The sequence below is a fragment of the Xenia sp. Carnegie-2017 genome, unplaced genomic scaffold, assembly GCF_021976095.1.
Source record: "Xenia sp. Carnegie-2017 unplaced genomic scaffold, XeniaSp_v1 HiC_scaffold_1, whole genome shotgun sequence".
In the NCBI taxonomy this organism is placed as follows: Eukaryota; Metazoa; Cnidaria; class Anthozoa; order Malacalcyonacea; family Xeniidae; genus Xenia; species Xenia sp. Carnegie-2017.
This window is the reverse complement of record NW_025813402.1, coordinates 8967425-8981411: the sequence shown is the minus strand read 5'-3', so window position 1 is coordinate 8981411 and position 13987 is coordinate 8967425. Positions and strand designations below refer to the sequence as shown.

Below are 13987 nucleotides of genomic sequence, written 5' to 3'. Positions count from 1 at the left end.
TTGCATTGTTTGTGAAACAATTCTCAAATGTTGTAATGTTTAAGTTTGCGCAACATTGAAATAGTTGAATACGCATGAATATAAACATCAAGCTGCCATTCCTTTTACACATGAATATTGACTGACTATATGAAAAAGAATAAGAAGTTTTTTCTTTGTCGAAAAGGTTACGTTTGCGTCCATTTACGTCTGCGTCAAATTGTGACCTTTGACCAGTGAAATGAATATTATAGAAAAGTTCACTGTGCGCTTGTGCCTTCTTTCACAAAATACCATGGCAGCGGATTCGTTCATTTTTGCAGGCTTCTGATTGGTTGAAGTAGATTCAAAAGAGAATGTGGAGGGATTTTCAACAACGACCAGACAATATACAAACGAGACAAACTTTAACGAAACAAATTTGTTTTATTTTCCGTTCCCTCACATAAAAGATCCTCGTAAGGGGGACGAGATGGCGAATGTACCATTATTACATTTATTTGACGATATGGTCCGCAAGTCTGAAGTGTTATCTTCCGGCATCGAGAAAGGTATCATCTTTAAAGTTGATTTCTTCGTTTCGTGCAGTGTTGTCGTTGAAATCCAGTAAATGTCTTAGATTTCCCAAGAAACAAAAGCATTTGAAACGACTGCAAGATTTTGAGATAATTTTATTTGGTTTGAGAGAAAAAAATTATCATTTTTGACTGTTGAATAACGACAACTGTTTTATAGAGTTTATAGCATTCGCTACGTATCAAGAAAACTGCCGCCAACAGTGGTGTTTGGATCAAGACGAAATAGCCAAATTGCGAAAAGAAAACGCCAAATTAAAGGTCATTTCTCAGATAAGAGAACTTTAGAGTACGACTTAATGATCTACAGTTTAACACCATTCTTGCTGTAAAAATTTTGCTCTAATTAGAAATTTTGACGTTGTCTACATGCTTTCCAATGTGTAACACGAAGGAAGGTTGCATTTGAAACGTTTAAAAGGATGTAGATAATCTTATTGATGTTTTAATTTGAAACTATCCGCATTAAGGTCAGTCTAGGCTTTAGTAAAATTATCTAAGTTTATCAAAATAACCCAGTATATTTATACTGCTGTGGAGGCTTGCACTAAATGAATTTTGTGATGGTCTTACAATAGCTACTCTAAATGACTGTTTCTCCTTCTGATGCCACTTTCTAATGCCATGCCATGAATTTTGACTTTCAAAAGAAAAAAATTTACCAATTAATCTGTTGTATTTTACCTAATACTGCATCTGCCATTAACTCTAACAGCTGCTTATGTATTCTGTTCCTTGCCTTTAGTGCAAGTCATATATCATATATTTGCCCAAAATAAACAATTAGTTGGGTTACTTATGATAAAGATTAGGCTTCATTAAATCAATGTGTACGATTACTTCTTTTGTGCTGGCAATATCATACTTTTTCCTGTTTTTGTTTTCATTTTGAAGTTAAAGTTCTGCAATTGTACAAAAATATACTGCACCCAGATTTTCTGTCATGACATTAACTAAAAGATTAGTTTCAGTTAGTAATTGATTTCACGCTGTCAGAAAATGATGTACATAGTCTGAAGTAATAAGAATAATTATTCTAGCCTTCTAATTATTTTTGAACGAATGGCTACTCAAATGACGTTTTGTTATGTGTTTGCATAAACTTTCTGATTTCTTTAATACCATAGGGTGAGATAATTTATCACCTTCTTTTCCATGTTTTGCAGGCTGACACTGAAGCACTGAATGCGAAGCTAACCCATGCAAGGTAGATCTTACAATTATTATGCTAGTCAGGTTGGGTGGGTGATTTGTTGTCATAATCAGCTGATTGTTGTAGTTTTGTGAAGGTTTCTTACGGAGTAGTTTTGCAAATGAAAGGCTGGATTGTCATGATCCAACTGTATATGTGTTGAACGACTGAAAAATACTATTTAGTCTTGACAACATTTCTTTTCTTCCTGCAGAAATGAGCAGTTGAGTGAGAGAAACAAGAGACAAAAAGCAGAGAATGCACAACAGCATTTGGTGAGCACAAAGAATTTTGATTTCTTTCAAATTTTGAATTACGGTATTTATATAATTTGAACTGCAGTGTTGCTTTTTATGGATCTTTTGTGAAAATTTGAATCACCCCTCGTCTGTCGGCATCTTTGTCACTTCATATTTATGAAATCTGTATGTTTACTGGCTAAGCTAATCTCAGAGCACTAGTTTTCCAATCTTGTGTGAAAATTTGAATCACTTGTGTGCATCGTCACTTCATTTAAAATCTGTATGATCTAATTAGGATTAAATTTTATTGAATTGTGAATGTACTTGTGTAATTGTACTTGTGTGAATGTACACGTGGTCTGTGATCAATTGGATTAAATTTTATTTAATTAATAATTTGATTGCAAAATAAATTGTGTAACTTGGCCCAAAATGCTTCTGTACATGTCTCAATCCTATATAAATGGCTGTGTGCAGTGCAAACCTGGCGGCAGTGTAGCCATATATGTGAAGTTTTTTTTACGAGATTTGATCTGATGAGCTTAGACTCTTCCACCTGCTTCATATAGCTGCAAAGTTCGAAACAGGGGAGTGCTCATCTGACCAAATTTGCTAAAAAAATTCCATATATGGTCACACATCCGATGGTTCTAATACTAAAGAATCATGTTTATGGTCACAGGAAAGTCAGGTAGCACTCATTAAAGAACTGCTCAATGATGAGGACGCAAGGAACAGGTTGAAAGAAAAGGAAGTGAAGCTTCTCACGCAGATCAGTCATTGCCAGCAAGTTATCGTCAATAGTCCTGTAAAAAGGTGAGTTTGCATTAACAAGATTATTTTATGGAGTCTATTAGATATCACGAAAGGGGCAGGATGGGTATGGTTTTCAGTCGAATGCTAATAGGAAGAAGTTGCTCATTAAAACTATTGTCATTAAAACGTATTCAGAAGCTTTAGGAAGAACGTAGAAGTTTCTCATTAAAACTTTTCAGGCCTGGACTAAGGAGTTCAAATGTTTGAGATAAAGCTATCTACACCTGCAATCTTGTTTAAACATTCAGATCATAATTTATGCGCAATAATTCAGTTTCTGGCACTTTCCTGTCGATTACTCCGACCAAGGGAGAAAGCCCGGGACAATATGTATAACAGAATGCCGGAGATTGAGAATTTCTCCTTGTTTGACGTCCATGTGAAAGTTCGACAAAAAATAACATCATCTGATGTAAGGTTACCTCGTAATGTTCATCAGGCAAATAAGCCTGTTCTTTGTCAATTTTTTTGCGAGTGATCAAAACACGAGCTTAACCACACATTGCTACATACGTAGAAATTCAAATTTGTAAAAGCAGCGTGTGAAGTTGTGATTGTGGGAACCGACGTGCGTGCATTTTGCTAAGAAAAGACGATTGTTAGTTGAGCTAAGTGGCCAGTTAACTTGAGGAGGAGGGAACTAGATTATGCGTTGGCCACATAGCTACTTCCAAGTGGGGTTCTCTTATTGTCAACTTACATACTTTTCGTCTATTTTTTAAGTGAAATATAGGCTTGTAATTTGCAAACTGAGCGTTCCCTTTGCAAATATATATTAAAATATCCAGCTATTCTATATACCAGGAATTTTATGAGTTGCCCGAAATTCGGGAGGGGGCACGGTGAATTATGCGGAAGAAACGTGTATTTGATATTGTCACGGACAGCCGTTGACAATGATGGCAAAAGTTCACATGAACTACGTACAATTGGTTGATTTTTATAAATGAAATGCTCCTGTTTTGGTGGGTGGTGTAGCCGTTAAATATAAAAGATAGGGAGACTTGTCCTTTGAAGATACGTAACCTGAAGATTTTCTCGCATCGTTCAATCTCTCATCTGAACTGTACACTGCATTTGAGTTAGTAGTTTTCAACTTCTAAGCTTTGTGATTTGTAGGGCTCACGAACCAGACGTGTCCCAATTATCGGCATCCTTTTCTGATGACGATTACACTGAAGACGATCTGGTGGGTTCTGTTTTAACAAGCTTATAAAATGTTTGATACATACGTACAAATCACATTGGTACCACACACGTATACCTTTTATACGAAATAAAACTTTTCTCTTTGCATTCTTTCCGTAGACGAACACCGTGAATAAATTCGGTGAAGTTGAAGAGGTACGTAAATCATGAATGATCAGGTCTTTTTTTGCTCGAGCAAAAATGTAAAACTTAAAGTAAGAAGTTGCCGATTTATTCCTTTGCATGTAATTCCTTTTCAGCACACGCCTCCGAAGAGACTAAGGAAGAGCTACTCGGTAAGTCAATGAAATTTGTGTGGAATATTATGTTGTATACATGAAATACGGCTTGTAATCGATCTTGTGTGGAATGCTTCCGTGATTGAAAATTTGAACAATATCCCTTCTGATTTGATTCAACTTTGCGTAATTTCCGGTGGAGAAAATCTACATGAGGTCAAAGTCTTCAACTAAATTTCATGATTCAGTTTTTGAATTCGGCCAAACTGAATTTTGTAGTTCTAGGATGAGTTGACGTTGTCGTTAAGTCCATAGAGATAATAAATAAGACTAGAGGTGGCATCGTAATATAATATATACTTCAAAATATGGTGCGCGGTTTTTGGTGGGCAAAATTCATTCCCGGATGTTAAGCTACAGTGGCCGACTGTGATTTTTTGAGGTTTTGTATATATTATGCGTAAATACAATAGTAAATACTATTACAATCTAATTGTTGAACAATGCTTTCCTTTTTTTCGTAAATTTAGATGATTTAAGCTTCTCGTATTTGCCAAAACTTGTTTGTGTTGCTTTTATACTCATTCAGTAATTATAATTAAGCGAGTGATTGCTTGATAATAAGTCCTTTTTCGTCTTTAATTCAACTGCTAACAGACTTCAAAAAACATATATTTGTCATCCATACCGGAAAATGTCAAAGACGGTTAAACTATATGAATATGTGGGTTGTAAAAACAGAAAATAATAACATAAGTTTTCATGGCGTATAGTGTAATTAAAACACAAAGTATACGGAGATTATAAACAACATATACGTAATCATAATAACAGCTCTCTAAAAAGAATTACTAACACTTTAAAATGACAAATTTTCTTGGTGATCGTACAAAAGAGCAAAAAACTTACTAAAGTGTATTAAAAAAGGATCCAAAACTCGAAGCAGGATTTGCCCCCCAATTCACGCGTCGTCTAAGTTAGCCATCAATGCCCCCCCTACCCCCTAGTATTATTTATAATCTCTATGGTTAAGTCCATATCTAGAGTCGTTGATGGATTGAAATTATTTGAAACTATACTTCTCTGGCTCGTAACGAATAAGATTTTGATGGTGTTTTTATTTGTCTATAGACGGTAGAAGCGAAGATACCTGGAAGCGAGGTTAACGGGTCTCCTGTTTTGAATTTGTCAAAAGCTACGAGTGCCGTGTATTTGAAACCCTTGGAAAATCAAGCTGAATTACCACCTTCTGGGAGTAAACCCCAGCATCAGCAGGTGGCTCGTCTATCCCAACGGACTAACACGGGTACGTACGTAGTGGTTCAATAAGTTGCTCTATGTATCGCATTAAATGTTGGTGCTAGCGATAAACTACATGTATAACCTTGAATAAAAATATGCTGTTGAATCTGTTTGGCATGCGCAGCAGCCACCTCTATCCCTAGACTGTGTAATTGTGACGTCACAAAGAGGTTTGCTCTGTAAAAACTGGCCCTAACATTTGGTGGTTTTGTGGGACTAGTGTCGCTCATCAATGCATTTGATGTTTCCGCGCTGTTATGCGACTTTTGTTTTTTATTCACAGATCAAAGGACGCCTAATACCCGGTCTGCTTCACCAATATGGTCAGTATGCGGTCAATGAAAATTGTTTTTCGTATTTCTTAAGTTGTTCTCGCCATTTTGTTTCATTTGTCAAATGAAAGTGTAAAAATTTTTTAAACTTTTACAGGAGTAACTCGCAGTCCAATGGAAAGAAACCTAAGGTAAAGTATATGAGAATCAACGTGAATATGACGTCACCTTTTTGATGGCATTTTCGGGAGATGATGCGGCAACGTCCAAAATGGAAGAAGCGCAAGCTGTTTTCTACTGAACTTCAAATGCAGTGTTTTACGTGATGTTTCTTATTTGAGAAGGCTGAGGTCTGATCCGTGTTTAAGTACTTTTTGATGTGGATCACGTACGGATGTCGTCGTATCGATTAATTTGAATTAAACCATCTTTCAGTCAAAATTGAAACTTCTATAGAGTTTCCACCTAAGCAATGCATTTGTTCACGTTGAGATCTAGTCATCTTCATTCGAATTAAAAAGAACGTGCATATACCATGGAAAAAGTGTATTATGGAAAAAGAGTATATTTGCTCGATCCACACATTATTTGAGCTAAATGATGCACAAACTCCTACCCCTATACGTAAATATGTTTGTTTTACGACGTTTGCAACTCCAGATGCGTCGATTATTATGGTGTTTGTTTTTTTATCTATCTCTTATTTCTTTTCTAGAGCCACGACTTCGTTTCAAAAACTGTTTTGAAACCAGAATCATGCAAAGCCGTAAGTATCGCTGATTTTTGTCGAATTTTTGAAAATTTCAAATTATGTTATTTAACTTTGATTTTGCAGTGCGGCAAACTTATTCGATTTGCGAAATTGGCCTTGAAGTGTCGAGGTAACTGAATAAAACTACTATTTTCGTTGTTAAATCATGGCTATATTTCATGTAGTAATTATATTTAATGTTCAGACTGTCGTGTGATCTGCCACACGGAGTGTAAGAATCTCGTTCCACTTCCTTGCATTCCTGTTAAGCGCACACCTAATTCAACCAAAAAACCAGTTGTAAGTATTGTGACGAACAATTTTTTTCATATCAAATTTAATATTGCAGTCAATAAGAGTCGATGTTACAGCCATAAGCCTATACGAGAACTTTTTTGTCCTTCCAGGAAGAGAATATCGAGTTCTATGCTCCCACAGTAAGCCCGAGGATTCCTGCGTTAGTGGTAAGGTTGTTACTGTGGGACCTCGTTTGTAAACTGCACTATATCATGTAATGAAATTTTTGACTCGTCTCGTGGCTCATTTCTGTTACGTATCTTAGCTTCGTTGTGTAGAAGAGATTGAACGGCGAGGATTGAACCAACTTGGACTGTACAGAGTTCCTGGGTAAGTGAAAGAGTGAGAGTCAACCATCATGCATTGCGCGCGTTTGTTTAATACGTATCAAACGAGTATTGTAACTTATGCGCAACGATACGGTGAAAAAGAAATCATACATGCCTAAAATTTCAGAGCATCTGCAGGCGAACGAGTTTGTTTTCAATCCTTCTCAACGAGTGCGTGATAAAAATCGTACAAACGAACCAACCACGAAGTAACCTATTATTATCACATGGGAGTCTCATTGTATTTCAAGCTGACTCGGATAATTTCACGTTTCTTTGATAAAAGAAGTATTAAAATATTTGTATAGTCACAAAAACACGTGAACATTGTCTTTGCCAACTATCCTACATAAGTTCATTCAAAATGTCATATATGAATGCTTTTAAGTATCCTTGGAATCTGTGGCATTCAGCAATATGACTTTAGACTTCTTTCGTTTCAGGTCTGAGGCACGTGTTCGTGAATTGATGGCGGAATTTTTGAAAGGGAAAGGCTCTCCCGATCTGGTAAACTGAGTTACCTTACTTTTTTCAAGTTTAGTACGGTGTGCTACGATATACTGTCCTTCCTCTGTTCCTTGTTTGTCATTCATTGTGTCTACCAGTTGTATATTACTTTTTCATTTGAATAAATGCAGTTTTGTTGTTTAATGCCGTCAAATGAAGTGTCTTTCTCTATTGTGTTATTAAGACGAAGGAAACTGATGAAAATGTCATCTGTGGAACCTTGAAATCTTTCCTCAAACAGCTATCCGAGCCGATTCTGACATACGCGTTGCATAAACGGTTTTTGGAAGCTGTTGGTAAGTTTGGTGCATTGTTGTCTAAATTTTCTACTTGTAACTGTACCAAAATGTTCTACGTGAGGAACTTAAGTCATTGTGCAAATAGTTTTTTACTCAGGGATACATAGTATAGAGGAGAAAACACTAGAGAGATTCTATGCCGATATACCATAGTTTGTTTCTTCACCTGAATCATGAAATGTCTATGAGTAACTGCCAGACACCTAAAAAAGTCTAGATCGATTGATATGTTCTCCAAACTCCAAACTAAAGCATTTCTCTTCCTCTTCCCCCTAAAATCATGCATGATTAATCCCTGTTGTCGGAGCCATCTTTCTTGCAATACTAATGTTATCGCTGATCTCTTTGATGACTTCAGAAAAACCGGACGAAGACGATGCACTATTATTTCAAGCTGTCAGCGAACTGCCCGCTGCGAACAGGGATACCTTGGCTTATCTCATGGTGCATTTGCAGAAGTAAGTAGCCAGCTACGTCATTCTTACGATTTTTTTCATGGACTTATACATATACTTTTTTGTACACAGGATAGCTCAGAGTCGTGAATGTAAGATGCCTGTGACAAACATTGCTAAAGTGTTTGCACCAACTCTTGTTGGCTACAGCTGTCCTCATCCTGAGCCCGTACAGATGTTGACCGAGGCCAAAATCCAGCCGAAGGTATATTATGCTCCCAAGCTATTGAACAAATATTTGGGTGTACAAACGCTGTACAAGAATGCGGAATGATTTTGCGTGTTGTTTGAAGTAACTTTGGTCATTGTTGACTAATGAATTTCGTATTATGCCTTGAGAAGGTCATTCGTGTATTGTTAAATTAAACGAAATTTCATACTTCAGTTGTAATGACGCGCTTGGCACAATTGCATCACAGTTAACAGTTCATATCATATTTTTATCTGCAGATTGTAGAGAAACTGTTGGAAATGCCAGTTGATTATTGGAAGCAATTTCTAAGTGTAAACGAGGAGAACATTCGATCACCTCCATTCAATCCCAATACTCATAACGCTGACGGAACTCCAAAAACTCCGCAGGGCTTGACTGGTAATGTTGAGAGCTTGAAATGTATTTTTGTTCTTGGACTTCAATAATGGACGCGAATAAACTTCTGCGGGATAACACAAAAAATCCGACGACTTGTCAATGCTAATCACACGTGTACATTACTTTTAGCACCTGGAGCCAGTATGCTTGGCCCAGCAAGAAGTGGGGACACGCCTGGTGGCAAATCAGTAAAGAAGAAAGGTAGCCTCCTGGGACGGACTCCACTCACTCCAAGGTAGGTAGACTCATACCAAGATGTGTAGGTATGGGTATGCGTACGTACATTACGAGTTATCTAGGTACATGCACCAAGATATACATGTAGATACAGGTCAAGGTACAATGTGTAGGTAATTATTGAGTTATGTAGACACGTACGCACTAAGACATGTAGGTACATACCAGAGTATGTAGGTGCATATAGGTGGTACACTTCATCAAGGCATGAGCACTAGTGTCTTGTTCCCCTCTGCACCCTCACCCCCAATTATTGCTCCTGATGGACTATGATTAATTCTCCCGGTAAACCATTTGGCAAATGTTTTTATTTATATGTACGAAAACCATTACGTCTACATTTTGTTTCATAGATTTGGAAGCAAAAGCAAACGTCCAAATAAAAGACCGCATCATTTCTTTGATTCGCCCATGCTGAAATAAGCAATTTTGAGGACATGGTGGATATTTTAACGAGAAAAACCTTTTTGCTGTATTCTTATGAGTGGTGACAGATTAAATTTCGAACCAACGGGAACAATTTACTTGACTTCTGTGTTGTAGAGTAGCTTTAATCATTCATAGCTAGAGTTGATTTATCTGATTATTGCACGAAGAGTGACTATCATTACGATAATGCAAACTTTTTTCTCCATTTAAAGCTTTATAATGTCCCGTGTTTGTATTCTTGTAGTTTAAGTTAGTACAATAGGTCTACAATTTTGTATATCGATCAATCGTAGAAGATGTACTAATTAATATATAAATTATTTGTCGTGGGACATTTTTCTTTAATTTTCTTGCAATGTCTTAAATTTTACATCTACGTACGTACATCACTTGTGTGTAAATTATTTGTCCTTATTCGTAGGGAGCGAGTTTTACATGTTAACACCGTATGACTGTTACTGTATAATGTGCAGAAAGCGGTCTGTCAAAAATCTGTGTTGTTAATGGGGGAACTGTAAACAGATATTGTTGACGTGGTTGTATGTGAAATGCCCACAGAAGTGTACTTTAAAGTACCAGTGATAAATACTTATCATAAAATACTGTGCTCCAGTGTCCAGACCCCCAAACGTGGCTGCGCAGTTTTGGCGGGAAAGACGAAGTAAATTTAATTCAAACCAGTAAAAACTGTAAACATGTTGTCTTTTTGAAAAATTGTATGCTTTGATTTGATTTTTATAGCGATAGTGAATGCATTTCATCTTTAACTTTTACGAATTGATGCTTCTGCATTATACGAAGAGATAAGGTACGTCAAATCAACTCGACTAAACATTACCATACATGTGAAAATTTTATTTCAATGCTATCAAAGCGAAAACGTTTGGCGTTTAGACAACGTATCTTGACTCTTCAGCATGAGTATCGACAGCATGATAATGGCAGAAAAAATAGAGTCCGTGAACGGTGCCGCTGTTGAAACGCAAAACTCAAAGAACGACCTATCGAAAAAAAGAAAGAACTCATTAGTGGTTTGTACACCATGAGATATATAGGCATTAAAATAGAAGTTATTTTCAAACAATTTTTATCTTAGGTAGAAGATTCAGCTGTACACTCCGGAAGAAATTCAAATGATGATTTTACGTGCCAAGTTTATAGACAAGGTAAAATTTGCTTGTGCAACCCAGTTTCTAGCACCGTTTACTTAGAAGTGGATGTATTGCTAGCTTTAGCTGTTATCTCTGAACAGCAACAACTGAAAATCTATTGTACTATTTATGGGAAAAAAGTCAAAGTTGTTATTGAACAAGGCAAACATAAAACTAACACTTTGAAATATCTAAAATCTTTTCTAACTTTGCTAAAGTTTGCTTGAGCTAGGTTTACATGAAAGCTTTAAATGAATGTATTTTCTTAGTTAAGGGGGAAGTGAATAGATGTGGAATAAATGCCACCATGTTTAAAGATTGTAGCTGTATTATATATTAAATATAATAGGGGTTGTTTCAAAAATCATTTTCCTCTAATTTTCTTTGCAGATCACATTTTAGAACAAAATGGCAGTGAAGAAAATGCTTCCATGTCTGATGGACAAGACGCATCTAAAATGGATGAGATATTGAGAAGTATGAAAATAAATTTTTCATAAAGTTTTCTTGCCAATGCGTGAGAAAACGTAAATGAGCAGAGAAGTTATGATACCTATACAAACTAATCCTTTCAACATTCAAACGATGTGATTTGCAAGACCACCAGCGTACCAAATTTATGAAAAAGAGATAGTCATTTCACTCAGTTGTACATCATCTATTCAATTAACAAAAAGTAGACATACTTGGGCATGCTTAAGCCATCTTCGCTATATGCAAGTGAACGAATATCGATATCGTCATTTTCTATCCGAAATATATAGCAAATTTTGAATCCATATATACACTGTTTCTTCGAATTTTCACTCCTGCTAGGCTAAGTATTCAGCAATAATTATTTTCTTTATTTAGAAAATAAATTTTTTATTCGTTGTTAAGTGGCTAAACACAAAAATATTTGTATAGCACAAGCAAAACATCGGCCTGCCTTTTCCAATTGATACGCATCATATACATGGTAACAGTGGCTATCTTCGATTATTACTTACATACAGGAGCGGATTAATGCCCGTGAAGCATTTTCAAAATTTTCTGGGGTTGCTAGAAAATTCTTGGGAGGTGCCCCGAGATAATTCGCTCGTGGTTTTTCTATGATTTCGGCCTGAAAGGCTCCAGTTGCCCAGCCACGTTTAGTGACAACGGTAAATTATGAAATGGTCTTCATATTTATGTCACGCGAGTCTTATCTTGTTTTGTTTTATTTCAGAACTTGGTTGCGACTCCAAAATGTCCTTAATGAAATGGGCACCGGTATTTGGGTATGCAATACAACTATCACACAGCAGGCGGTGGCGTATCCAGGCTGCAAGTGTGTCGTGCTATGTAAACTCAGATCATTAACATTATTTATTTCCCCAGAGTTCTATTGTTTCTACATTGATTGAAGTCAGTGGACGCCGAAATATTTACACAGCACGACCAAATTTACCGGCTGGTTACACGTTACTACATAGCAGCAAGTATTAGTTATGATGTAACTATACATGTGTTTATCGGCAAAATTTTTCTCTTATAGTGAAAGTGAGGCGTTTGAATCATGCTGTGCAGCTAGATTGGACGAAATTTTGAAGCAGGCTCTTGACTTAGAAGCAAACCTTATCGAGCAGAAAGAATGCTTGAGGGCTAGAATGAAAGCTGTTTCAAGAACATTGATGGCAACATGACATTTATTGGTTTTAAATTTGGAGGTTTTGATAATTCCTGTGTTTTTTGTTGTTTTTTTGCTAATGTCTGATCACATCAGGCCAGTTTATCACGACGAAAAGTGAATGAATTTAATAATTATTTCTGTTGTCGTACTTTTCATTATACATTAGAATTAAATTTCCAGTAAATTAGTCTTTGTGTGACTGTGCGTGTGAGCCTTCGTTCTATACTTGGTGTTGGTGTTAGTACGCGGATTCAGAATTATACAGATTCGTTTAATCGAAAACGCATCGATTGATTCTCGTGCTCAAGCGGCATTAATGAGTGCAGAATGTGCTGAGAAGTGCAATATCATGAGACTTGTTGATCAACGCTGGGCAGGTCTTGCTAAAGGAGTTGGTACTCAAAAGATTATTGGTCGTATTCATATAACACAGATTCAGATTGAAGATGTCTTCCTTGTTTCATCATTTTCTGTGTTAGAGTCACAATCTATGGACATGCTACTTGGCTTGAACATGTTAAATCATCGTCATCAATTATAAGGGTATTAATACAATCAATTGAATTATCTACCTCATTTTATTGTAGTGAACTACCCAATGCTTTTGCTTTAGTGTTACATCGATCTAAAGGAGAACAAGTTGAAAATTGGAACAACCAACACAAGTACTCCATTGTTGCCTGAATCTGAATCACCGCCATTTGATCAATTATCTAGTAATCTTAATCAAGAAAATGAGAATAAGATAGCCTGTCTGCCTCGAAAGCTCAATCATTCGACAATCAACGAAGAAATGGGTAAGAATAGAGTTTAAAACTTTTAATTTGTTTATTTTTCATCAAACAATATCTTTCCGGTCATTATATAGTGCTGAAGTGTTGTCTCGTCTTCCACCCAATGTTAGTGAAGCAGATATAAAGGGTCTTCTTCAAATAGGGTATAGAAGATATTGGTCACACGAAACCAATATATTAATATAATTTCTAACCATGGTATCTATTCTCTTGTGAGACGTCGAAGAAAGTATGTCTGCATAATTTTGTTCTCTGTGCAGTATTTTACAAAGGTGATCCGGTACAGATTTGTTCCAGCAGCTATAAAATACTTGTTGAGAATACAATATATCACTCAAAACAGAACGCAGATAGAAACTGTAAATTTTTGACTTTATTACAAAGCCATTCGTCGAATAGACCTTTTACCATTTTGGCACAGCGATGCTCAGGGGCCGCGGAAGTATCTTAAAAGTGGGGGCACTGACCGAAAAGGGCATGTGAGTTTGCAGCTTACTGTTTTAGTATATTACAGATATGCATTGGGGGCACTGACCGAAAAGGGCATGTGAGTTTGCAGCTTACTGTTTTAGTATATTACAGATATGCATTGTTTCATGATTAAGTTTCAAAGTCTGCAAAATATTGGTAGACATTCTTAGAATGCTATGCGTATTCTCTACTGCTCGGCGTGCGTGCTAACAAATTGAA

The 13987-nt window shown here is 36.4% G+C and overlaps 1 protein-coding gene and 1 long non-coding RNA gene across 5 annotated transcripts; one reads left to right on the top strand and one right to left on the bottom strand.

Annotated features, from left to right (window-relative positions):
* The first annotated feature begins 7 nt into the window (after positions 1–7).
* On the top strand, positions 8–10046 carry LOC124441484 (rac GTPase-activating protein 1-like). Of its 4 annotated transcripts, XM_046991980.1 has the most exons (24): positions 8–530; positions 715–815; positions 1721–1761; positions 1961–2021; positions 2671–2804; positions 3924–3993; positions 4113–4148; positions 4253–4288; positions 5363–5537; positions 5817–5856; positions 5963–5996; positions 6521–6571; positions 6641–6686; positions 6762–6776; positions 6828–6856; positions 6964–7020; positions 7119–7183; positions 7626–7689; positions 7874–7985; positions 8347–8446; positions 8516–8648; positions 8894–9035; positions 9165–9270; positions 9626–10046. In XM_046991980.1, the coding sequence occupies exons 1-24, from the start codon at positions 452–454 to the stop codon at positions 9693–9695; spliced, it is 1797 nt and encodes a 598-aa protein (XP_046847936.1). In that variant the 5' UTR covers positions 8–451; the 3' UTR covers positions 9696–10046. The 4 variants fall into 4 exon arrangements, with proteins under 4 accessions (XP_046847936.1, XP_046847931.1, XP_046847949.1 ...); XM_046991975.1 differs by having other exon boundaries at positions 6762–6856; XM_046991993.1 differs by lacking the exons at positions 5363–5537; positions 5817–5856; positions 5963–5996.
* A 356-nt stretch (positions 10047–10402) lies between these two features.
* LOC124441548 lies at positions 10403–11465 on the bottom strand. The gene is made up of 2 exons (XR_006946993.1): positions 11406–11465; positions 10403–10702 (listed from the first exon to the last, which is right to left on the bottom strand). It is a non-coding gene; the product is annotated as an uncharacterized LOC124441548 (long non-coding RNA).
* Between the last annotated feature and the right edge of the window lie 2522 nt (positions 11466–13987).